This window comes from Rhodotorula paludigena (genome assembly GCF_050403205.1).
Source record: "Rhodotorula paludigena JCM10292 DNA, Rt_paludigena_JCM10292v1_ctg32, whole genome shotgun sequence".
Lineage (NCBI taxonomy): Eukaryota > Fungi > Basidiomycota > Microbotryomycetes > Sporidiobolales > Sporidiobolaceae > Rhodotorula > Rhodotorula paludigena.
In genome coordinates this window covers 35,272-59,619 of record NW_027481426.1, presented here as the reverse complement: position 1 = coordinate 59,619, position 24,348 = coordinate 35,272, and the positions used below count along the sequence as shown (strand labels likewise).

The following is a 24,348-nucleotide window of genomic DNA, read 5'->3' as shown; positions in this document are numbered from 1 at the left end:
GCTCGCCCTCGCTCACCTTCTTCGGCTTATTCCTCGCTGCTTCTCGGGATGCGACGCCGGTCTGGACCCCTCGATTGTTCATCAGCAGGGCCGAAATTGGCCTGCCTGCGGCGGGACGACGCGGGATTTTTCCGACGCGAGAGAGGGCGTTTCGCGTGTGTGCCCCCGATCACGGTCTGGAAGGCACTAGTCGCGACGAATGGGGTGCGCGATCGGGCATCGCGCGCGAAGGTCCACAGACGTGATCTGCACGCGCGCGGCGATGGGCAGAGGGGGCGAAGGGAGGAGGCCGCTTCCACGGGGAGGATCCACAGCTCCTGCTTGGCTTTTGACCCGCTCGTCCTGCTACCTTCGTGGCCTCATCCTAGCTCAGGGGGCGTGCGCGACTTTCGAGGGGCCGAACGAAACTTCCCATCAGTCGGCTTGCGGCCGATCGCTTCCCCGCTGGCATCTCATCTCCTCCACACGCTTCTCCCAGATTGGTCTTCGCCAGCCCCAAAAATGGTCTTCTCTCCGTCGCGATCACGTCGACGACCGCTCGAGGCTAGCCACACGAGTATCTGATCACGTCTAGCGTCCTTCTCCGCTCCCGCGAAGGCGAGCGCGGGTGGGTTGCCCGCTGTCCCACGGTCTCCCGCGACGAAACTGAGTCTTTTTCTCGCTGCCGCCTGCTTCTGCTTGCCTCCTGCAGCTCCCGCTCCTCTCTCAGGATTCCCTGTGCGCGACGAGGCCGTTAGGATGGTCGCCATCGACTCTGTCTCAACCGGTCTGCGGATCCTCGCTGCCCACGCCGAGGTTGCCGCTTCCAACGCAACGTCCGCCGCTGCCGCTGCTGCCTCGGGGCACGAGAGCGGACATGGCGGCGGTGGAGCAGCGGCAACCAAGAACATGAAGGCCATTTTCCACGCGCGAGCGATCCGTACGTCGTCTCGCACATCGCTTCACCTCGTCCTCCTCCCTTGCCGCAGCAGCTGACCCTCGCTCTGCGGTGCAGTCTACGCCGAATACTACTGCGAGATCACCTTCGCTTTCATCGGGCTTCTCGTTGTTCGCAACATCCTGCTCAAGGCTTCCCGGTACTATGCTCGCCGGCGCAAGACTGCTGCCGCAGCGAGAGGCGAAAAGGAGGGCGCCGAAATGTCGACGTATCGCCAGATGCCCGCAGTCTCGCGCTGCATTGGCCGCATCGACCGCCTCGTCTCGACGCCGGTTCCGTTCCTCCCCTCGGACTGGACCTTCCTCCGCGTCGGACTGATCCTGATCAACAATGCGCTTGCGCTCGTCGTCTGCCTCGTGCGCCTGCTCTCGCACCGTGTGCCGATCGTCCGCGGTGTCGCTGATCATTTCGAGCGCAGACGAACATTTCCAACGGCTCCGGCACAGCCAAGCTGTTCGCCGACCGCTGCGGACGGATCGCAACGGCCGACCTGCCCATGCTTTACCTGTTTGTCGGCCGCAATAACATCCTGACGCTGCTCACCGGCGTTTCGTACCAGGTGGGCTCCGCTCGCGCCTCGCTTTATCCTAGGCTCCGCTGACGCTGCCTGTGCGCCGTGCCTGTAGACCCTCCGCTTCTGGCACATCTACCTCGGCGCGCACTCCTTCATCTTCTCGTTCGTGCACACTTGGGCTTATATCGGGCAGGTGCGCACCGCTTGCCTGCGCTACGCATGCGCCTCGGGGGCTGACCTTCTCAACCTGCTGGCGGCCATTTGTGCATGCAGTATTACGCTAATAACAACTATGCCAAACTCAAGCGTGCATACGGGTTCGTCAGGACACCCCGCCTTGGGCGCAATGCAGTGGGACTGACTGGGCGGCCGCCTTTACAGCAAGCTCTACTTCAAAATGGGTATCGTCGCCATCGTCTTCATGCTTGCCATCTCCGTCACTGGACTGGCTCCGATCCGCCGGCGTGGCTACCAGTGCTTCCTTGCTCTGCACGTCGTCGGCGCTGCCATCATCCTTGCCGGCTGCTGGTACCACCGGTATGTCTGCCTCCTTCGGCTTCAAGTCCCCAGAATGCCACGCCTGACGCCATGCATACCAAAAAAAGCCCAAACATGGAGCCTTGGGTCGAAGCCACCGTCGGAATCTGGCTGTTTGAGCGCTTGTGGCGCATCTGCAGCGCCGTCGTCTCGGTCGTCGACTTCCGCATCTTTGTCCGCAAGCCCGTCGTCAAGGCTCGTGCTTCGATTGTTGATGGCGCGATCAAGCTCACGGTTCCGTGCAAGGGTCAAGCGTGGACCGCCGGGCAGCACTTCTACGTTTCATTCTGGTGCGTCTCGCTGTTTTGTGTCCCTCTTCTTGAGATGAGAGGCTCGAATCCCAGGCGGCTCTGTCATCACGACAAGAACTTCTGACAAAAAACAATCTTGACAGGGGTACCGACTTCCTCCGCCGCCCACACCTCTACGGCCAGACGCATCCCTTCTGCGTCGCCAACGTACCGATTCGCTCAGCCGGGTCAGAGCAAGAGATGCGCTTCGTCCTGCGCGTTTATAAGGGAGTTACGGCCGACCTCGAGCGGGTCATCCGCGCGAAAATTGCCGCCAAGGGCGGAGAGGAGTGCGAGCTGAAGGTTGCCGTCGAGGGACCCTTCGGTACGCACGGCATCTCTTATCGCGCCTAGCGATTCATGCGGATGCGCAGAGCATCTCACACAGGATCGTGACCCCTGCAGACAAGTCGGAGGGCGCCGAAGACTACGACTCGCTGCTACTCTTCGCAGGCGGTTCGGGTATGTCCCATTTTTATTTGCACAGGTCGACCAGATACGACTGACAGGGTCGCAACGCAGGCATTACGCACCCTTCCAGCATACTCGCCGAAGTCTGCCAGAAAGTTATGGAGCGCAAGGCAGCGACCACCAACGTCCGCCTGATTTGGGCAATCCACCGGGAAGGTCCGTGGCACCTGCTCTCAATTGGTATGTGACCTGAGCTGAGTGTCTGCAACCTCTGCAGAGCAAGCTGCGTGGGTGTCCGAGACGCTCTCTGAAGCGCGCACCTGGGCCGACGAAGCCGATCTCAACCTCTCGATCGACCTGTACATCACCCGCGCGACTTCCGCGACCACGGCTATTCCGACGCTCAAGCACAGTACATCGGGCACAAGTACGCCGACCGTCAGCGACGCGGCGTCACTCAGCGAGGACGAGAAGAAGAGCGAAGCGGCGGGCTCGGACGACGTCTCGCTCGCCGCGGTCAAGGCGCGGCGCTTCACCGGAAGGCCCGACGTTGCCGCCGAGATTTCCAAGGCGGTTGCCGAGTGTGCAGGCCGCACACTCGTTGTTGGTGCGTCCCTCTTTGCGGCGATGATCACGAGTCACGCCCGCTAAGCGGCGGTCCATGCACAGCCTGCGGACCTGTGGCGCTCGCTGAGGACGTCCGACGCGAGGTGCGCAAGTACTCGCCTGATCAAGTCGGATACGACATCGCCAAATTCGACTGGTAGCTCGCCGCGAGGGGAACTCTGGGCGTCTGAAGCAGGTGGGGAGGCAGAAGACACGATCAAAGGCGTCGGCGGGCGCAAGCGAGCAGTCGTCGACTGCGGCGTCGCCGACAGTGGTCACGTAGCTTCGGAACGAGCAATAGCCGTGGCAGTATTCAGCGCTCAAGCAGCGGGAGTAAGCCGGAGACTACCAGAAGCACCGAAGGACCGCGAGCGCGGTTCAAAGCGCAGAGGCGGACTGAGCTTCGCTGAACAAGTCCAGACAGACAAGCACGACAAGGCTTGCGCGGCAGAGGTATAATCTGACGACCTTGGGGGGTCAGCGCGGGAGGCAACCTCGTCGCGTTGTCCGACGGAGCAGAGACGTCGCCTCCGTCGACCACTCGCGCTCGTCCGCCGGACGCTGAGCCGGCGAGAAGCAGCAAGTATCTTGAGCGCACTGCCGTGCAGTCCAGCGACGCTGCCCTCCTTGCGCCCTCGTCCCCATCGAGGCTCCACCTCGCCGACGCTCCGCTCAACAAGCGCCCTCACGGCGCTGATTGCCCGAGTGCGTGGCTCGGGCCTAGCTGGAGAAGGCACAGAGCCACTGACTACCGTCGCGCTCCCTCAGTTCTCCTTGCCGCCTTCCCCACCCGCTTGACCCGATCACCCTGGAGGGCTTCCGAGAGAATAGCGGCGCCTACGACGACGACCTGCTCGACCCGAGCAGGTCCGTCTTCGGCGCCTCGTCGACCTACTCGGCCTTCGGCGCGCCGCAGGACGACGACCTCGACACGAATCCCTTTGCCGACCTCGCCTCGTCCTCCGCTCAGCTCCCTTACGACCCGGAACCCGCCCAAACCCCTTTCTACAGCGTGCCGGAGCCATCTGAGCAGCCGCAATCTACGCACGTCGCGGAAGATCTGCACGTCTCGCCGGAACAACCGGCTTCCTCGTATGCGGAGGAGCCGAGTGCATCCGTCTACGACGAGCCTGCGCCGCCCGCCTTCGAACCGGCTACGCCTGTTGCTGTCGCCTCGACCTTCGAGCGCTCATTTTATCGCGAGACAGCGCCCGAGCCCGAGACGCCTGCACCGCCGCGCTTCCAGCCCGGCGATCCCGAAGGCTTTTCGTACAACCCTTACGCGACTTCCCCTCCTGCAGCCTCTCAGCTCGTACCACAGTCGCCCGAGCCCAAGGACGACGTACCGTTCGGCTCGCGTGCGGCTGTTCGCGGCAAGGGGGACTTGTCCGCTCTCCTCGGCGACGACAAGCCGAGCCTCGGATCGTTCAAGCGCGCGGAGCGAGCAGAGGGGTCGCCCGGTGCGCTTGGGAGCAAGATCGCTGTCCTGCCAGCCAAGTCGGTCGGGCGGAAACCGGTAGCACGACCTCTCGCTTCGCTGCTCGGGCTGGAGACGGAGGAGGAGGAGCCCAAGAAGGCAAGCGCACCGTCCGCGAAGGCGGCACCTGCTGCCGCCACCGAAACTGCGCTCCCAGCCGAGGTTGCCGAAGCGCCGCTCCCGCCCGAGACCTCGACTTCCGCCCCTCCGCCGCCGATTGCTCTCGACACGCCTCTCCCGCCGTCTCGCAGCGACACGCCTGTCCAGGCCGCCGCACCGGCCGATCCCGACGGGTCCAAACCGTCACTGTTGCGTGCAACTTCGGAAGCACCGTCCGCGCAGTCGCTTGACTCGGTTGGTGACGCGCGCTACGACTCGATGGTCAGCCCGCTTGATACGGGCGGCGACGCGAACAAGTCCGAAGACGCTGCTTGGCCGGCGAACAAGCCTGTCGAAGGGCTCGATGGGCAGCTCGCGGGTCTCCGCATCGATGCGGCACCAGTGCCGGCGAGCGAGGCGGCCGAGTCCGCCGCTGCGCCTGCGCCCGACTACTCGCAATATATCTTCCGCGACGACGCACCTGCACCAGTCAGTGCACCTGGAAACGCTGCGCCTGAGCTTCGCACGTCGTCCGCCGAGACGAGCGCCTCCCGTGGCTTCCGCACCTTCAACGGCTCGGACGGCGAAGGCGGATTCGGCGGGGCGGACGATGCCGACAGCCTGCGCGGCACGTACAGCCGTAGTGTCGAGGTCGGCGACGCTGACGATGCCGACACGGAGACGGGCGTGAGCGTTGCTGGGACCGAGCGGACGACGGGATCGGGCGAGACTCTGCGACATGAGCGCGAGGTACGTCGGTCGGTCTGACTGGTATTTTGCTGCTCGCTCACGCTTTCGATCTCCAGGGTTCTGCCCCGCTACCGCCTCTCCCCTCTGCGTCGCCGACAATCCAGGGCTCGCCTCGCAGCACCCAGCTGGGCGGCTCTCTCGGCCCGACCTTCGTGATCACGGTCGGCGACCCGCAGACTGTCGGCAGCGCGCTCAACCCGGCGGCGCAGCACACGGTGTACACGGTCCGCACGAGGGTGCGCGCAACTAAGCTTTCGCTTGACCGCGAACAGGGCACTGACCGCCTGAACTCCGTCGCAGACCACCTCGTCTGCCTTCCGCAAGTCGGACTTCTCGGTTCTTCGCCGCTACAGTCACTTCGTATGGCTGTACGAGGCGCTCATGCAGAACAACCCGGGCGTCATTGTTCCTGGCATGCCCGAGAAGCATGCGCTCGGTGCGCCAGTCTCGCTCTTCCTGCCGAGTTCTTCCTGATGTGTCCTCTACAGGTCGCTTTGGCTCCGAATTTGTCGAGAACCGTCGGCTGGGGCTCGAAGCCGCGCTCAACAAGATCGTCTCGCACCCTATGCTCGTCGGCGATCCCGACTTGCGCCTCTTCCTCGAAAGCGACACCTTCCATCTCGACGTGAGCCTCGCATCGAAGACCCATGTCGACATCTCGCTGACTCGCTTGGTCACCGCAGATCAAGCAGCGCAAGATTGACGCGACTGCCGAGAGCAAGGGCTTCCTCGCCAACCTGAGCAGCAGCATTTCGGGCCCCAAGTTTGTCGAGTTTGACGACGTGCGTCGCAGCGCTGTACCCAGCATGCAGCCGTACAAGCTGACGGCTACGCCCGCAGACCTTCGAGCAGCGCCGCATCCAGCTCGAGACCTTCGAGACGCAGCTGCGGTCGCTCCTCGTCTCGCTCGCCGCGGCACACAAAGCCCGCCACGCGCTCCAGTCATCCGTCGCCGAGCTGCAGAGCGCATTCCTTTCGCTCGCGCAATGCGACCTCTCTTCCTCGCTGCGCAAGTTACTCGACGAGGCGGCGGCGGTGCAGAATAAGCTGTACGACCTCGCCGAGGCACAGAATGCTCACGAAGAGCGTCTCGACGGATTGACGACTGTGCTGGAGAGCTACGCGCGGCTTTGCACGAGTGCGAGGGTGCGCCAACTGGCGGTCCTCCGATTGACGGGCGTCTAGTGCTGACTCTTTCCTCTCTCCATTTGTCACAGGGCGTCTTTGGCGCACGCGTCAAGGCGTATCACAGCTGGCAAGCGGCCGAATCGAACCTGCGCAAGCTCCAGTCGTCACACGAGAAGGCCAAGCGATCCGGGCGCACTCACTCGGAGCTCATGAATCTCTCAGTTGCTGAGATCGCCGAAGTACGTCCGTGCCCCTAATTGAGCGTTCAGAGCGAGCGAGCGATAGGATGGCTTGCCGGGGGTCGCGAGACGCTCACGCCCTCCGCGCGCACGTCGCGCCCTATCGCCGTTGCAAACAGAACGGCAGCTTACGACTCGTCTTCGGAAATCAGGCTGAGCGCAAGATGCTCGACTCGCGGCACGACTTCGAGGACGTGTCGAAGCTCACCAAGGCCGAGATGGCGCGTTTCGACAAGGAGAAGGTCGAGGACTTCAAGCGGGCGCTCGAGGAGTATGCCGACTCGCTCGCAGCGCGACAACGCGAGGTGCGCTGGACCTCCGAGCACCCGCACGAAGCGCAAACGCTGTGCTCACACAATCACGCGCTACAGGTCGTCCAAGGTTGGCAGGACTACCACGACCTCCTGGTCCAGGCAGTTGAGACGAACAAGGCTTCGACAGCGGCCGCAGCAAACCCTCCTGCGCCAGCACTGTAGCTTCGCCGGCGGCATAAGCGTGAGAAGCGCGCCCCTTGTGACGCGATCGGAAGATGCATTTCACACTGCATGCGTTGTTATCGCTGGCATCATCAGAGATTTCTTGCGCGAATAGCCGGCCGCCGTTACGCGCCGAATCACGCCTCGGACGGAGTCAGCAGCACCGCCACCAACACGCCTTGCTTCTTTGAGGAGGGTTCGTGGTTGTCTCTGTTTGCCCCGGATGCAACCCGTAGGGTTCGCACGCCCGAAATGCGCTTCTACTTCGGGTCGGCAGCCGTTGACCTGCGCTGCCGGGAGACGAGACGCTGCTTGCAGACTCCTGTACCGCACGAGACGACTCGAGTGCTCATCAAGGCGCCGGAGGCGACAGGGGCATACGGAAAGCGAAAGGAAGCAAGGCACGGACAGTCAGGCTATTTTCGAGATCTGCATGTGGCACGTGCCTGAGCCAATGACAGGCGCTCTCTCCGCGCCAGGGGAATGGGCGGAACTGGTCAGGCACGCCCGCCCTGGAGTCGGCAGCGCGGTCGCTCAAGGAGGAACGGGAGCGCATCGTCGACTTCGTCGCTCTGCCCTTGGTCCGCCTCGCTCTTCTTGTGGCTCTTCGCGTTTCTCGCGGGCACCCGGCGATGGCCAAGCGCACGCAGCGCGACGACGACCTGTACACGCCCGGCCGCCCTGCTCAGCGGTCGAGGCAGGCTCACTCCGCCGGGGGCAGTACGGGCGAGTCGTCGAAGAAGGCGGGGCGGGGCGCCGTTGCCTGCCTGTGCGCTCGTTGTCCTTGCTCAAGATCCGCGAAGATCGCCTCACTCGTCCAAACTTCCTCGCAGGCAATGCCGGACGCGGAAGACGGTCTGCTCGCTGACGGGGCCGAGCTGTCAGGGTTGCGAAGAGCGGGTGCGCTCGAGCGATTTGGTTCGTTGCGACTCTACTGATTATACCCGAGTTACAGGGCGAAAGCGACTCGTGCTCTTTCAACGCGTTGATCTGGATGTGCGTTTTCTCAAACCGTCTCGCTCGCTTCCGGTGACTGACTTTCCGCTGACTCGCTCAATCTGCATGCGCAGCGACAACTTGGAGGACCTGCCGTCTCGCCAGCTCAAGCGGAAAGTCGACCGCCTCGAGGAGATCATCGCTTCGCTCGCCGCGGGAAGAGCAGTGCCGCCCTCGCCTGCCGTACTTCCGCCGTCCCCGTCGCCCGAACCAGCTCGCGCAGCGTCGAAGCGTGACAGCGTTTCGTCAAAGACAGGTTCACCCGCGCCGGCAGGCAACACCCGGCGCGCAAAGGACGCCGTCGTCGATGCATTGACCCGTGCATTGCTCTCGGCATCCGTCACGCCTGATGTCAGCTCTCTCGTCGTGGACGCAGCGGCTCTCACGAATGACGTACGTGGTGATTCAATTCTCCAGAGACGCTGGTCTGAGAGACTCACCTGAGGACTCGCAGCTTCGCATCGTCGAAGATCAGCATGTCGCGCCGCTGCCCTTCTACACGTGTCCCACGCCCGAATCGTTCCACGATGTCGTGTCTGCCGAAGAGTTTGACAAGACGGTCACTGCCGTGCTGCCGAGCATGGCGCAGGCGCAGCTCGCTCTCTCATCCTTCTTCATGACGGCAAACCGCCTCCTCCACCTCGTACACCCGTCGATCTTCCTCGCTCAGTGCGACGTCTTTTGGCGAACTGGCACCGTGCCCGAGCAGACCTGGCTCGCAACGTACTTCATCGTCTGCGGAATCGGTCTGCTTGTCGCGCCCGACGCCAGTCTTGCGCAACAGCATGTCGTCCCGTCGGGTCCGGCGAAGGAGCTTCTGGCACGCACATGGATGGACGCAGGCCGCCGCGTTCTCGTCGTCAACCGGTTCCTCGAGCAGCCGACCATCGAAGGCATCCGCGCCTTCTGCATCTTCCTGCAGTGGTTTCCGCTCGAGGGCGGCCGGCACCTCCAGGGCTCGCTCGCGCTCACGGCGACGGTGATTGCGGCAGCGTACGATCTTCAGCTCAACCGCGATCCGAGCGAAGTCGCTCCTCACCTCTCGCCCCTCGAAGCGAACCAGCGCCGCCGCCTCTTTTGGTCGCTTTACACCTACGACGCGGTCATTCGCCCCATCCTCGCCAGGGCGTGGCAGCCATTCGACGCTGAGGACATCTCGGTTGCGTTCCCGCTCGACTCGATCGCAGGCGAGCCCGCTGCGCCTGGTCCATCGCCCGTTGCGCTCTACCAGGCGGCCGTTCACAACTTCCGCATCAGCCGTCTCCTCGCGCGTGGCAGGACGCCTACCACTGAGGAGGTATCCTCGATGCTCGACGACCTGGAAAAGTTCCTCGCCGAGAATGCCGACAACTTGGTCCCCCTCGCTAGCGCTCGCTCATCTTACTGCCGCCTGCACCGCTTCGCTGCGCGTGCGGGTCTGACGACCGAATCGCAAGATTTCTACGCGGTACAGTGCTTCAGTACGCTGCGATAATCCTGCCGATCTCGCAAGGAGCAAGCTGATCATCCCCTCGACCCGCAGCTGCGCTGCTCCAGTCGGTCGACTCTCCTGAGCTTGCGCACCCCGCGTGCGCGGCTCTCGTCCTCCTCCGCGTCTTCTCGACGAGTATCGCCGCTGCGGTCGACCTGAACGAGCAATCCTACGTCATGGCTGGTGCCGATCCGTACAACCACCAGCTCTTCGACTTGCTTCGCATCCTCCGCACTCGCATGTTCCCCTCGCAAGTGCACCGCCTCATTCAGCGCGCCGTCGTCATCATTGAGCTCTTGCTTCCGCGTCCGGACGAGCCACTTCAGCTCGGGCCGTCTTTCTGCTCGTCCGACTCGGTATCCGAGTACAGCCTTGACTCGTCCAAGCTGGCGACGCCATCGACGGCGGGTTTCACTCCGGACGGCTTTGCTGTACGTACGCAGGTCTGTCTGTGTCGCATCGAGACTGAATCGGCCGGTGCACAGGTCGTTTCGGACCTTGCCGTCCTTCAGGCGGCTGCATCGCAGGTCTACGCTTCGCCTGAGCTGCCGCCCCCGCCGGCCCCGATCGTCCCACCCGTAGTTGCTGCGCTCCAGCAGGCCGCAATGATGCCGCCGCCCGTCCCGGCGGCCAGTCGCAACGAGCCGCCGGTTCTGCGTACGTCCCGGCCTGCGCTCTCGGTCTTCACAACGGTTGCCCCGCCGGCGCCGGCGACGAAGGCGCTCACGCCGCTCGTGTCGCCGTGGATCGATGCGGCCATCACGCCGTCGCGGTACGCCGGCGATTGGCAGTGGGACGGCTTCGCGTGAGGCCCGCCTCGCGTCTTCCTCTCTTTATCTCATTTTTTTTTTGTCATGTCGTTGTGCATCAGTACCCCCTCCTCTTCACAATCTTGGGCATAGCTTATCCACTCTCGCACTCACGGGCACCAGCCACATCATGGACACTCCCTCGCAGACAGACACTTTCTCCCCTCTCACAGACACTCTGCGCATGACACCCCCCTTGACGACCAACAGACACTTTTGCATAGCCACCTCGTGCGCAACGAAGCCGCATTGTAGCATCTCACGCCGCGCTTGTCTCTGCGAGAGCCTGAACAAAGTTGGCTTCTCGTCGCGACGCGAGAAAGTCGCGCCTCTTCTGTTCGCTCTCGCCGGCCGCTATGGCCTTTGAGCCGTCCGACCCGACGTATGGCTTCCCCTTCGAGCCGTACAGCATTCAGCAGGACCTCATGACGCACCTGTACGGCGCGCTGGCCAAGGGCGAGGTCACGGTCATCGAGTCGCCGACGGGCACGGTGCGTCCGCTTCCCTCGCGCTCTTGGCGGGCTGCAGGCTGATCTGTTGAATTACAGGGCAAGTCGCTTTCGCTCATCTCGTCGACGCTGTCCTTTCTGCGCGACGCAAAGGCGCATGCCCGGCGCGAATTCGTTGCGTCGATCCGCTCGAGCGTCTCATCCGCCGAGGCGCTCAAGGACGAGCCGGCGTGGGTCATCGAGCACGAGATCAAGACGCGACTCGACGAGCTCGACCGCCAAGAGCGAGAGCTCGAGGACCGGTTGTGCAAGATCCGCGAGCGCGAGAAGGTTGAGCGGGCAAAGGCGGCGCGGGATCAGGGTAGGTCGCTGGCAAAGAAGCGCCAGGTAGGTCCGGTCACGCTTGTCCAGGGAAGACAGCCTCAAGGAGACGAGTCCCTGACTGACTTTGCGCTTCCATGTCCAGAAATTTTCGGACGAGCAGCAGCGCGAGCGAGACGACGAGCAGTATGCACCTACACCCTACTTCGAAGGCGGTGAAGAAGTCAGTGCAGCGGCCTCGGCGTCAGAGAACGCCGAAGACAACTATTCGCCAGCGGTGCGAGCTCTTCTCGACAAGTGAGCAATCTCGTCTTCTCCGCCCCAACTGCTCGCGCTGATATAAATCGCTGCACAGCTTGTCGGGCAAGAGCAAGAATCGGCAGGAGCAGGAGGAAGAGCCGGACGTACGCAAGGTAAGTCTACGGCGCCGCTCTCGTGCCGTGCCAAATCGTAACGACCCGTCCGGCAGATCTACTTTGCATCCCGCACGCACTCGCAGCTATCGCAGTTCGTTGCTGAGCTCCGCAAGACGGCGTTCGCGACAGGCGGCGATACGGGCGCCCTATCAACGCTGCCCACGCCTCCCGGCTCTTCCCCTTCTCCAGCCTCTCCTCTTGCGGAACTGTCGCGTCCCGTCCGCCTCATCCCGCTCGGCTCGCGACAAACCCTGTGCATTAACGACGACGTCCGGCGCAAAAGTGGCCGCAGCAACGAGGCGATGGGCGATCTCTGCACAGAACTGCAGAAGGGCGGCAAGGACCGGTGCCCGTACCTCCCGCCGTTGTCCGAGCCCGCCAAGCTGAACGACTTTCGCGACAAAGCCTTGGTCCGTTCATATTTGAGTTGCTGCAACCGACGCGCTCACCGCATGTCGAATCCAGGCGTCCGTGCATGACATCGAGGACATCGAGGACTTGGGTCGGAAAACGCACACCTGCCCGTACTATGGGTCGCGCCGCGCTGTCAAATCTGCTGAGGTCGTCACCCTCCCGTACAACATGCTCATGCAGAAGACGACTCGCGAAGCTCTCGGTCTTTCGCTCAAGGAGTTCGTCCTGCCCACCTCCCCGGTTCGCCGAGTCAAACTGACCTTGCGCATGCAGCCACGTTGTTGTTGTCGACGAAGCACACAACCTCATCGATTCGATCCTTTCGCTCCACAGCGTCAGCGTCACGAAGTCGCAACTGCTCACGATCCGCCAGGCGCTCCTCACCTACATCCAGAAGTTTCGCGCGCGCTTCACCGGTCTCAATGCGACGTACTTGAAGCAGCTTGCGCTCCTGCTTAAGGGTCTGAGCGAGTTCGCCGACACCTGGGCCAAGGACGGCAAAAAGGAGGAGATGCTGCAGATTGCGAAGGTGTTCGGAGCTGGCGGGCCCAACGCGCTTGACCAGATCAACATCCGCAAGCTTGACGAGTATCTACAAAAGTCCAAGATCGCGCGCAAGGTACGCTGCAGGCCCAGGCACCCGACGAGTATGCTGACTTGACTTGCCGCTCAGATCGGTGGCTACGTCGACAGTCTCGCCGAAGAAAAGACAGCACAAGGTGCGTTTCGCTGCATCAGTAACGCCCCCTCGCTGACTTGTCGCGCGTGTAGGGCGACAAGCGGTGCGAGCCAACGCGACCCGCGCGCTGAATCAGATCCAGCAGTTCATCCTCTCGCTCGCCAATTCCGACCGCGACGGCCGCGTGCTCCTGTCACAGGAGGGCAAGTTGAGCGGCAAGGACAGCACGAGGAAGGTCGAGGTCACGCTCAAGTACATGCTGCTCGCACCGGCCGAGTCGTTCCGCGAAGTCGCTGAGGAGGCGAGATCGGTCGTGCTCGCTGGCGGCACCATGGCGCCGGTACGTCAGACTTGTCGCTTCCTCGTGCCCCAGGAGAGAGTTACTCATGACCCGTTCTGTGCGCGCAGATGAGCGACTTCCGCGAGCAGCTCTTCCCTTATCTCCCGTCAGAGCGCTTCTCGACGTTCTCGTGCGGTCATGTCGTCCCGCCAGATCACATCTCAACCTTTGCCGTCAGCAAGGGCCCAACAGGCATCTCGCTCAGCTTTACGTTTGAGAGGAGGAAGGACGAGAAGCTCGTGCGTGTTTGGTCGTTTCCGAACCGCTGAACGTCTCGTCTTACTGACAGCACGCGCACAGGTCGACGAGCTCGGTCAGGCTATCGTCAACATCGCATCAGTCGTGCCCAAGGGTGTTGTCGTATTCGTTCCGTCCTACGACTTTCTCAACAGCGTTCAGGCGCGATGGGACAAGAGTGGCTTGATCAAACGCTTGAGCGTCAAGAAGCAGGCGCGTTCACTGCTGTGTGTGTTATGGCAGGCCGCAAAATTGACGATGTTGCGATCTGCAGCCATTCTGGGAGCCAAAAGCGACTTCCGACGTCGACCAGGTCCTCCGCGAGTATGCTGCTGGCAACGCAGCGCAAGGGAAAGTGCGTCAGATGTCGCGCTTCATCTCGGACAACGCTCAGCCCATGTTTCGCAGGGAAGCATCCTCTTTGCCGTCGTCGGCGCCAAGCTGTCGGAAGGCATCAACTTTGCCGACGATATGGCGCGTGGTGCGCGGCTATTCATCTGCTCATTGATGTGCGACACCTTCACTGATGAGCTTGTGCACTCGCAGCTGTCGTTGTCTGCGGTATGCGCTCGCTCAAGCTATTCCTCGAAACGCAAGATTCGCTGACAGCCGTCCTCACTCGCTCGAAGGCATCCCTTACCCGAACTCACAGTCGGCTGAGCTCAAGGAGCGTATGTCGCACCTCAAAGCTACCGCTTCAAGCCATGGGCCCTCGAGCGCGCAAGATCCTGGGCAGATTCTCTGTGCGCCCACTTCTGCGGAAGAACTCTTGGTTCCTTCACCCAAGCTTACGGCTCTGCTTACCGCCCACAGATCAGAATCTCGCCTTCCGTGCGGTAAACCAGTCGATTGGTACGCAGCGTCATGCTCCGTTACGCACGGCCTTTCTGACACTCGCATTCCGCTGAGCAGGACGCGCCATTCGCAATGCACGCGACTGGGCTTCGATCATCCTCCTCGACGAGCGGTACACGCAGGCGTCGAAGAAGGCGCAGCTGCCGCACTGGCTCGGCAGCAACGTTCAGACCCCAGCAACCTTCGGCGCGCTCATCCAGGGTCTCGCCAAATTCAATCGCGCGAGGCGCGCGACTGCGGTCTAGTTTGTTTGTGTCCATCCGATCTAGCGTGTTGTGTCGCTGGATGCCTGTTGTTGCGAATTCTACCGCGCTTTCGCCATCTCGCTCTCTTTCAGTGATCGCGCTGCGACAACTCATCTCATTCGTGCGCTGTCATTCTCACTTTCATCACCTGTCGTCGTATCGTGTCATTGGGATACGGTATGCTGCTCTATTGCTCGTACAGGGACTGCTACTATGCACAGCGGTTCATGGCGCACAAGACACACTCATTTCGCGCCAATCACGGGTACGCGCCCGCAGCAAGAGGAGACTGCGTCTGACCCAGCTGCTCGTCGAGCGCCTTGAGGTGCTCAACGGAGAGACCTGCGTCCGGCTCGCTCACGTACTCCGGGCGGAAGACGCGGTTAAGCCACTGGCCGACGCCGCCGTCGTTGTTCGAAGACGTCTGGTACTTGGCGACCGACTTGGGCTTAGCCATGCCGTTGCCCATCGCAACCGAGTAGCCCGACGCCTGGAACATGCCGACGTCGTTCTCGCCGTCGCCGAACGTCGCAATGTTCTCCGGCTTGATCCCATACTTTGCCGAGAAGAAGGCGAGGGCGGCCGACTTGTCGACACCCTCCGCCACGACTTCGATGATGTACGGCAGTGCACGAGTGATCTTGAAGGAAGCCTTGGGGAAGGACTTCTCGATCAACTCGATGAACTGGGGTACAACCTCTTCGTCCATGGGAAGGAAGGCCTGTAGACAGCGCGCGAGAAGTCAGCTCTGTGATCACGGTAATCCCGACTTGGACAGCCAGGGCACGCAGATCGCGAACGACCGTTGTACTCCCCGGGCACAACGGTCGCGGAACGACCTTCGCTTCATCCCGAGAAGCCACACGTTTAATCGTTTGCGCACCTTGTAGATAGTCTCCTTGCCCTTGAGGACGCGCTGCATAAAGTCGGTCTCGCGCTCGTCGCGGACGGCCGGGTCGAAGCCACGAGCGACCTGCTCCCAGTCCTTCGTGCCGTTCTCCTCCTTGGTGACCATGGCGTTCCAGTCCTCGACGTAGAGGAAGGTCGACTTGTTGTGCTGGCGCATCAAGCGCGACAAGTCGCGAACAAAGTGCGGGTCGAGGTGCATCGACTGGTCGATGTTGCGCTTGTTGTCGTAGATGATGGCGCCGTGCATGCAGCCCATGGGCCACTCCTCGATGCCGCACTGCTGGACGAGGTCACCGCACGACGGAAGCTGCTTGCCCGTCACGGGAATGATGGGCATCTCGGGGCGGGTCTCGCGAAGGAAACGGATCGCGTCGCGGGTGACCGGGTGGAGCTCGTGCTTGTCGGTGAAGAGGGTGCCGTCGACTGCAGTGTCACTCACTGTCAGATCAGCATGCTCTATTCGGAGAGACAGATGGAGACGAACGAACCGTCAGAGAGAATCATCTTGATGTCGTCGGGCTTGGGAAGGCGCTTGCCGTCGACGCCGCGAAGAATGGGCGAGCCACCCGGGGTGGTCGCAGGCGACTCGCGGGGAGTGGCGACGGGCGTGTCCCAGGGCGAGTTGACCTGAGGGCGGAGGTCGCTGGAGAAGGACGAAGCGGCGGAGCGGAAGCCAGACATGTTTAATGGGCAGGTTGGTCTGGTGATGCAGGCGTAGCGAAGGATGCTGGGTGTTTGTGAAGGGACAGAGATTCAGTCTGTTCGCGTGCAAGGTGTGACGGCAACGACGAGGAAACGAATGGAGGCCGAGCGAGAGCGGGAGTGAGCGAAAGCGCGATAGATTCGGTCAGCGTCAGGTGTCCGAGCAAGCTCGAGACGGGCTAGCCAGGTGCTCACCGATAGATGCAACGCCTGTATAGCTCGAGGCGGGAGAATGGAGAAGAAGGCAGAGAGACCCGGACGCACTGCGGTTACCACGACGGGGTGCTTGCACACACAGGACGAACCCTCTTTTCCGTCGACAGAAGCCCCGAGCCGCGGTGCTCCGCGAAATACGCGGCACGCGCTCGAAAATGGTCAAAATGACGTCGCAGAGAAATTGGCTCCGCTTGGGCTCCAGCTTTTTCCCATGCGCCCTGTCTCCCCCGTTGGCTCGTCCATTCTCGTCCGCGAAGGTCCGCGCCTCGCATCTTGACGTCGTCGTCATCGCGACTCAGGCAGCGACCAGTGGCAGGTTTGCTGAGCACTCAATGCAACGGCTCGCACCATGGCTGATCCGCCACCTCCCGCTCGTGCTTTGAGGACCTCTGAACGATGTGCGTGTTGCGTATGGCGATGCGTAGGCTACAGAAGAGGATTCGTGCGGAGCACGTGCGGAGGGAAGATGCGGGTGGAGCTGGCGCGCGATGAAGGTGTTTGAGGGCGGACCTGCAGGTTCGAGCGAGTCAGTTCGCTTGCACACTGCCCAGCTGCACCCGGGACGTCGAGGAACCGGCGCATGCACCGAGGGCCGGATTGACCCACGCTTGGCTCAGCCTGGGTTCCTGTGCGGCGTTCTCCCGCGGTCAAACTGCGCGATTGTGCCGACATCGACATCGCTCTGCTGAGACGGCGCGTACACGGGTATTGGCACGGTGCAGATGAAGCGGTCGCGCACGCGCTGTGCGAGGCTCGGTACTGGCGCTCTCGGTGCGGGCGAAGGACTCGGCGGGGGCGTCGTCTTGACGGGCGGGACCGACGGCGAGCGGTACGGTGGGAGTCGAGACGGCGGCGTCGGCGGGACATACGGCAGGCTCGAGTAGCCGCGCAGAGCAAGCGGCCGTACGGGCGATGGCGCATGCAGGAGAAGCGGTGCGAGCTGGGTCGACGTCGACGGCGCAGGTGACGTCGGCGACGGCGGCGCAATCGTGCGATCCATCGACGTCGGATACAAGGTCGAGAAGCTGGGCAGGATCAGCCGCGAAGGCGGAGGCGAGGCGGCCAGAGTGGGCGTGCCCGCCGGAAATGGCGACGGCGGGCGGGTCGGCGCTTCGTACGCCTCGAGGAACGGCGATTCGGGCCGCAAATGGAGCGAAGGCAGGACGATGCCGTGCTGTGGCTGAGCGCTCAGCCCCGAAGCGATGTCGACCTCCTCGAACTCGCCGTCAGCGTCCTCGTCCGAGTCGCTCTCGTCTCCGTAGACCCTCGCCGGATGCGTCGACAAGTCGTGCGAGCTGTTCTCCTCAACGTCGTTCGCGACGAATGCATCGTCATTGTCGTCGTCGTCTTCGGGCCAGGAGATACGGCGTGCGAGGTTGACGGCTTCGAGCGCTGGTCGGCGTCGATTGCTCACTTCGAGCGCTGCTGAGGTGCGACGGTCGTCATTTGCTGCTGCAGGGCGGATGACACTCGAAAGCATCGTCGAATGCTCTTGCTGGTCGGTGGTGGACGAGCCGGTGGTTCCGGCTGACAGGTCGGCGTGAGCGGGCTCGCGGCGGACCGCCTTGCCCTTCCTCCGCCGTTTGATGCCCGTCGCCGCGTCTCCGCTCGTCTCGCCATCCTCGCTCACCCTCACTCCCGGCGCGCTGTCCCGCCTCGTGCGCTTGCGCTTCTTGGTGCGCACGCCAGCGCCGCCGCCGCCGCTGTCCCGGTGAATCTGCGACTTGATGGCGAGCACCTTGCTGTGCATCTCGAGGTTGTGCTTCTGCCGTCTGCGAGGCTTGTCCGTCTTCGGCTTGCTGCGGTGCACCTTGATCTTCTTGCGCGGCTCGAGTTGCGACGATTCTAGCTGCGCGAGCGCGGCGTTGAGCTCGATCGTGAGTGCCTTGTCGCCCGCTTGCTTGCGTAGCGGCTGCGCCTTGAGCGGGATGACCTTGCCCGAGACTTCGGGCGGCGGAGGAGAGAAGGCGGAAGGACGAGGCGTGCGGAGACCCGAGGCAGGCGGCGGCGACGGCGCCTTCTCTCCTGCGTGTAAGAGCGGGTGAGCACACCTCCTTGCTTGATGGAAAACCAGGGAAGCGGTACTGACTGCGTTCCTCGGACCGTATGTCCTCCCACCTCGCCATCTCGTCCGTCTCGAACGCCTGCAGGTCGCGCATGCGCTTCTGAATCTGCGAGTGCACTTCATCGGTTGTCTGGGACAGGACGATAAGATGCAGCACGGACGCACTCCGGCAATGGAATTCAGCGCGTCATGGACCTTCTCGCGCTGCTCCTCCATCTCGCGACCCCTCGTCCTGCTCGGCGTCAACAGCTCCTTCGGCAGCCTCGGCGGCAAGAAGCGCTCGCCAACATGGTCTTCTGGGTAGAAGAAGCCGGGCGAGCGGACCCTTGATTGAGCGCTCGTCGGCGCTTCCTCCTCGTCAGAACCCATGTCGTCGCTGTCGGTCGCGGACGGCGACGTGAAGGCCGAAGCCAAGCGCATCGCGGCGACGTAGCCGTCCCTGAGAACGTCATCGTCGTCCGAGCCAGGCGGCGGCGAGGTCGGCGGCGAGGCGAGCTGCGACGACGAGGACGACCTGGGCTCGAACGACATGGGCAGGCGAAGGCCCGACATCCTTCCGCGCCTCGGCAATCCCGCCTCGTCGCCTTCGAGATCGCTCGTCGCCCCATCGCTCACCTTGGAGACCTCGACCGGCAGCGGCGGCGTGATCCAGTCGGGCTCGATGGCCTCGTCGAGCCATTCGCGCTGCTCGAGCGCCCTCGCCCGCTCGAGCGCGTGCTCGCACCAGCAGCGCAGCTCAAAGTCGTCCCGTAGCGCGTCGAGGACGTTGCTCTCGAGGCGGCGCTGGCGCTTCTCCTCGTCGCGCCACTGCCCTGCGTGACCGAACGCGCCGCCCTCATCGTCGCTGGCGATCATGGCACCGAACGGGTTGTCGAACCCGTCAGGGTCGATGACCATGTCGTCTTCGCCCGCGACGAGGATGTCGGGCTCCGAATCGGCGTCGAATTGGTCGCCCTCGTCGTCGAGGAGGTCGACGAGGAGCTGCGCGAGCTGCCCGCCCTGCTTGATCGCCTCCCTGCGGCACCAGATGATCGCGCCTTCGGCCGCCCAGAGCGTGTACATTGGCGGCGCGAGGTCGCGCAGCTTCGGGAGGACCGTCTGCGCGAAGAGGTCGGCGAGGTACTGACGAACTTCTGTCAACAGGGCGATGGTCGCCAGGTAGTCGTAAGGCGGATTCATGTCGGCGAGCGCGGCGGTCGAACTCGTGCAGCGGGGGCGACGTCGCGACCTGAATTGGCCGCAGTACTTGCGCGAGCGACTGACCTCGGCGGATTGAGAAGGCCGACACGAAGCCGCCTGGTCCGATTTATCCGGCGAGGTCGGCTCGTCGTCTTCGACGCCCTGCATCACATACTCGTACAACGTGTGCGCATCGCTCCATTCGAACGGGACGTCGCGGCTGGGCTCGGCGGCGAGCTGCATGAGGAGATGCCAGTCGCTCGTCGAAGTGATCTCGGGCGCGAGGCTGTCGCGCGCGTGGGCCGTGCCGAGGTCATCGTAGGCGGTGCGAAGCTCGATGCTGAGGTGTCGCAGGCGAGCGAGGACGACTGAGGGTGCCCAGGAGGAGGGGCGAGGAACCTGGGCTTCGGGCGCTTCCCGCGCCTGCGCCGCTGGCAAGCCGTTCGACGCCTCGTCCTCGAGCTCATCGACCATGTCTTCGTCGTCGCCGCCGTCGTCGCTCAGGTCCCACCTCTCCTCACGCCCGTCGGTGAAGGTGACGAGGAGGACCTCTTCCTCGAGATTCCACTCGACTTCCTTGACCGCCGATTGCCACCACAGCGCACGGTCCGCGGCGACAGGATTCGCAAGAGCGAGTCCGACCCGGGCGAGGGCTTTGCGAGCGCGGAGGTAGGCGGCCGGCGTGCGGACCGTGTTTGGCGGGATGCGCGGCGGGTGGATCTCGTGGGACTGAAGAATCGGAGGGACGGGGTAGGCCAGCGGCGGAACGATAGTGAGGTGCATCGCTGCCCTCAGCTCGCTGCCGCGGGACGGCGCGAGGTGGAGTCAGCTCGAAGCGATGCCAAAAGACTCGAGCGGCACCACTCACCGCTCTGCCGCCCTCCCAGCGCGCGTCCACCGCAAGGGGGACGCTCGGCCCCGCTGTGGTGCTGGTGCGTGTGTGGGCGAAGCGCGACTTGCGGAGGGCGATGCAGCAGTGGCGATGACAGTCGGGCGGAGGTGAAGTCGCGCTGACGGGGATGGCCGAGCGCGGAGGGCGTCGCGGAGCAGGTGCGCTGGGTATACGAGACTCTGCGAGTGCACTGGAGCGTTGCACGAGGTCGCGTGATGCCCTGCTGCAGAGCGACTGCGCGAGATGACCGTGTCGCGTCCGTCGCTCTCCTCGCGGCAGAGTTGACCTTTTGTCCCGTCGACGCGCGTCCGCCTCTCGCTTGGACCTCGTTCGATGCGACTCCGAGTCCCTCTGCGCCTGCTGCTCTGATGCTGGATCCTCTCCTCGCTCTGCCTGCGCGCTGGTCTGGTCGGGAATGCCGGGACTAAGGCCGGCTCCCCGCTGTCCGAGGTCGGCTTGCTCACCGCTCACCCTCGTCACTCCTGCTCCCAGTCTGCCCCTTCACGCTCGCTCGAGGACTGCTACAATGAGCATGCGCGCTGTACTCATCAAGGACGGCAAGTCCGAAACCGCTGACGGGCTCTACGTCGGCGAGACGGACCGCCCCACCCTCAAGCCGAGCGACGGCCGCATCCTGGTCAAGGTCTGCTGGAGCTATTGCGTGCTGCCTGTGTACGCGACCTTGCTGACGACCTCGTTGCTCATGTTCTGTACCGCCACGATCACAGGTTAGTTGGCTACTCTCCTCTCAACATCAACATCCGCCTCGGATCACTGGCTGACCCGACCCGCTCGCACGTTCCACAGGTCATCTGCTTCGGCCTGAACCGCATGGACATTATGCAGCGAAAAGGCGCATATCCGCTTCCTCCCGGCGCGTCCACCATCCTCGGAGTCGAGTTCAGCGGGACGGTTGAGGAACCGGGCGAGAGCGAGTACAAGAAGGGTGACGAGGTGTGCGTCCCGTCCAACTCTCGGCACTTCCCGGACTTTGCTGAGCACTCGCACGTAGTTTCGGTCTTGCGACGGGCGGCGCGTATGCCGAGTACATTTCCGTCCCGGCCGGCATGACCACGCGCAAGCCTGAGCATCTTTCGTGGGAGAAGGCGGCCGCCATCCCCGAGAACCTCCTCACGGCGTGGCAGACGCTCATGCTCATCGCCGAGATGAAGGAGGGCCAGTCGGTCCTCGTGCACGCCGGGGCGTCAGGCGTCGGCCTTGCTGCGATCCAGCTCGCAAAGATGTTTGGCGCGTGCGTCACGGGCCTTGCGCTCGTTCTGTTGACACGGAGCCCATACGCCAAGCTGATGCTAACTGCGAAACCTTGAGCAGCAAGCTTGTGGTGGCGACGGCCGGATCGGACGACAAGGTCAACTTTGTCGAGCAGCACGGCGCGAAGGGCGTCAACTACAAGACGCAGAACTTTGCTGACGAGGTGCGTCTGAACCAGGAGCACCGTTCTGGCGGCAACGTCCTTCCTGATCGCGCGAGTGTCCGCAGGTCTCGAAGCTCACGAACGGCGAAGGTGTCAACGTGATCATCGACCTCGTCGGCGCGTCGTACTGGGACTCCAACATCGCCTCGCTCGCGCGCGACGGCCGCATCGTCCTCGTCGGTCTCGTCGGCGGCGCCGTGACGGACAAGCCCTTCAACCTCGCGCAGCTGCTCTACAAGCGTGCGCGCGTCGAGGGCACGACGCTCCGCTCGAGGTCGCTCGAGTACCAGACCAACCTGCTGCAGGACTTCAGGCGGCGCGCGATGGACAAGGTGTTTGCCAAGTGCAAGGGCGAAGAGGGCATCGACTTGGTCATTCACAAGGTTCGCGCTCTTGCTGGACGTCTGCGCTTCTGCGGGCCCTGTTGATTGACGCCTCGGGCCTTGGACAGGTCTTCGACTGGAAGGACATTGTCCAGGCGCACCAAGAGATGGAGCAGGTGCGTGTCGTCCCCCTTCCCGTAAGCGCAGGCTTTGCTTATGATTGCGCCGGCCCAGGCCAAGAACATCGGAAAGATCATTGTTCGCATCTCGTAACCGATAGATGCGTCACGAACGCTCGCAATGCAATTCCTGTCGCTAGCTAGTCGTCTCGCGTCGGAAGCTCTACCACCGCATGCACGATTTCGGCCCTGCGCTTGCTGGCGTACTTGACCACCTGCGGCCGGCTCTTCAGCTCGAGAGCGCAGCTCAACCCCGTGAACACCGTGTCTGCGGTTGCAGATAATCATGTGGGTCAGCTCGTGGGCGGAATGCGGGAGAGAGCAGATACGCACCGCCTTCTCGCCCGACGCGGTTCGCGCAGACCAACGCCGCTCCGCTCCCGAGTAATGGCATCGACCGCACGACCCAGTACGTTAGCACGTCCCTCCACTCGTCCTCTCCATCCGTCCCTTCCGGGTCTCGCGCCTCCCGCAGCCCCTCCTCAGCCGCCGAGTCCAGCCAGCTCATTGCCACGAGCAGCACATCCGCGTCTTGTTCGGCCGCAAAGCTCGCGAGTGCGTACTCGTCCGTCGGCGCAAAGTCGCGCTCGTTCAGGTCCATGCAGATGCCGGGCACGAGGCGGAAGGTCGCCCCTCCCTGTGCGTGCGGCGATGAGGAAGGGAAGGGCAGGTCCAGCGCCGTAAAGCCTGCGCCGGCGGTCGCCCACAGATAGTCGACTGCGCGCTCAGGAGGCGGCCCGCCAAAGAGGTGGTGTTTGTGGTAAACGTGCGTGAGCAAGCCGGAGGGCGAGACGATGAGGAGCGAGTTGTAGAATTCCTTGGATGACAGCTGGGATCCGTCGGCGGCGGAGCTGGTCGGCAGGCCGACAACGACGTAGCAAGAAAGCCGGCGGGCTGCACAGAGGCCGGTCTCACAGTCAGATCGGCAGTCGGAAAGAAGGCGAGAGGGCGCACCAGTCTGCGCCGCCCACTGGAAAGTTGGCCCGCTCGTCGCATCCTCTGCAAACGGGTCGACGTCCTCTCGAGACTGGAAGTAGTAGCCTGCAGCGGGCGGACAAGCGGTTTGAGCATGCGAAACAGACGGGCTGAAAAGGAGACAAGCCAAACGTGCCGGTGAACGCCATCTCGGGCAGCACGAGCAGATCGAGAGTACTGGGCGCGACCCTGCAGCGGTCCAAGCAGATCTAGCGGCGACCAGCATTGTGATGAAGACGACAAAACGAACGAGACGAGGAGCTCGTCTGCGCGTCGCATCGATGCCGCCGGGTCCTTGAATACCGGCTCAAGCTGCACACAGGCTATACGGAGGCGGCGAGTCATGTCGCACGAAGGGCGAGATGCGGTGCGAAGGCAAGGGCCGAGCAGAACACGGCGGCCCGGTCAGAGCGGCCGAGTCGACCAGTTCTTTCCCGACGGTGCAAGACTGGATGAGGAGCGAGAGTGATTGCAAGTGCACCTGGTTGAACAGGCGCTGGCGAAAGGAGAAATGGGGAGGCGACACAACGAGGGGGGAGAGGGGCTAAAAGCGAGGCGGCGGGGGTAGGCAAGGTAGGGAGGGGGCGAGCACGAGGGTGAGGAGACTACAATTGGGTGGGGGAGAAGAAAAACACAACGAGACGAGAGGGGCAGATCCTACGAGACGCGATATAGCTCGGTAGCGGACCCGGGTTTTCCTCCTCTTCCTCCTGACTCCGCCGCGGCGAGCGAGCAGGGGCACAAAGGGCCGATGGACACAACAGGGGCACAGCGTGG

At 63.2% G+C, this 24,348-nt stretch overlaps 7 protein-coding genes across 7 annotated transcripts; 4 read left to right on the top strand and 3 right to left on the bottom strand.

Annotated features, from left to right (window-relative positions):
* Window positions 1-738: 738 nt before the first annotated feature.
* On the top strand, window positions 739-7,464 carry JCM10292_000783 (uncharacterized protein; the record flags this gene model as incomplete). Its single annotated transcript, XM_076650142.1, has 21 exons — window positions 739-919; window positions 995-1,293; window positions 1,356-1,496; window positions 1,564-1,644; window positions 1,725-1,768; window positions 1,833-1,988; window positions 2,057-2,278; window positions 2,383-2,603; window positions 2,684-2,740; window positions 2,801-2,905; window positions 2,967-3,296; window positions 3,359-3,452; window positions 4,064-5,621; window positions 5,678-5,857; window positions 5,922-6,057; window positions 6,110-6,246; window positions 6,305-6,403; window positions 6,462-6,767; window positions 6,839-6,988; window positions 7,108-7,293; window positions 7,360-7,464. 21 exons carry the CDS (start codon window positions 739-741, stop codon window positions 7,462-7,464), a joined length of 4,788 nt encoding a protein of 1,595 aa, XP_076504267.1.
* A 632-nt stretch (window positions 7,465-8,096) lies between these two features.
* JCM10292_000782 (Zn(II)2Cys6 transcription factor) lies at window positions 8,097-10,740 on the top strand (the record flags this gene model as incomplete). The annotated part of the gene is made up of 7 exons (XM_076650141.1): window positions 8,097-8,233; window positions 8,298-8,364; window positions 8,420-8,460; window positions 8,535-8,853; window positions 8,915-9,920; window positions 9,983-10,362; window positions 10,417-10,740. 7 exons carry the CDS (start codon window positions 8,097-8,099, stop codon window positions 10,738-10,740), a joined length of 2,274 nt encoding a protein of 757 aa, XP_076504266.1.
* Window positions 10,741-11,096: 356 nt separating this feature from the next.
* Window positions 11,097-14,696, top strand: CHL1 (DNA helicase; the record flags this gene model as incomplete). Its single annotated transcript, XM_076650140.1, has 16 exons — window positions 11,097-11,231; window positions 11,289-11,576; window positions 11,656-11,807; window positions 11,866-11,923; window positions 11,980-12,336; window positions 12,392-12,558; window positions 12,614-12,959; window positions 13,014-13,059; window positions 13,112-13,359; window positions 13,428-13,598; window positions 13,660-13,809; window positions 13,871-13,951; window positions 14,005-14,077; window positions 14,226-14,339; window positions 14,410-14,448; window positions 14,509-14,696. 16 exons carry the CDS (start codon window positions 11,097-11,099, stop codon window positions 14,694-14,696), a joined length of 2,613 nt encoding a protein of 870 aa, XP_076504265.1.
* Window positions 14,697-14,955: 259 nt separating this feature from the next.
* On the bottom strand, window positions 14,956-16,286 carry JCM10292_000780 (HAD family hydrolase; the record flags this gene model as incomplete). Its single annotated transcript, XM_076650139.1, has 3 exons — window positions 14,956-15,417; window positions 15,580-16,028; window positions 16,094-16,286. 3 exons carry the CDS (start codon window positions 16,284-16,286, stop codon window positions 14,956-14,958), a joined length of 1,104 nt encoding a protein of 367 aa, XP_076504264.1.
* An 850-nt stretch (window positions 16,287-17,136) lies between these two features.
* Window positions 17,137-20,550, bottom strand: JCM10292_000779 (uncharacterized protein; the record flags this gene model as incomplete). The annotated part of the gene is made up of 3 exons (XM_076650138.1): window positions 17,137-18,548; window positions 18,613-18,694; window positions 18,754-20,550. 3 exons carry the CDS (start codon window positions 20,548-20,550, stop codon window positions 17,137-17,139), a joined length of 3,291 nt encoding a protein of 1,096 aa, XP_076504263.1.
* Window positions 20,551-21,185: 635 nt separating this feature from the next.
* JCM10292_000778 (NAD(P)H-quinone oxidoreductase) lies at window positions 21,186-22,690 on the top strand (the record flags this gene model as incomplete). The annotated part of the gene is made up of 7 exons (XM_076650137.1): window positions 21,186-21,302; window positions 21,467-21,615; window positions 21,672-21,911; window positions 21,992-22,094; window positions 22,160-22,477; window positions 22,546-22,593; window positions 22,652-22,690. 7 exons carry the CDS (start codon window positions 21,186-21,188, stop codon window positions 22,688-22,690), a joined length of 1,014 nt encoding a protein of 337 aa, XP_076504262.1.
* Window positions 22,691-22,736: 46 nt separating this feature from the next.
* On the bottom strand, window positions 22,737-23,916 carry NTA1 (amidase; the record flags this gene model as incomplete). Its single annotated transcript, XM_076650136.1, has 5 exons — window positions 22,737-22,864; window positions 22,930-23,490; window positions 23,551-23,637; window positions 23,708-23,760; window positions 23,822-23,916. The coding sequence occupies 5 exons, from the start codon at window positions 23,914-23,916 to the stop codon at window positions 22,737-22,739; spliced, it is 924 nt and encodes a 307-aa protein (XP_076504261.1).
* Window positions 23,917-24,348: the final 432 nt, after the last annotated feature.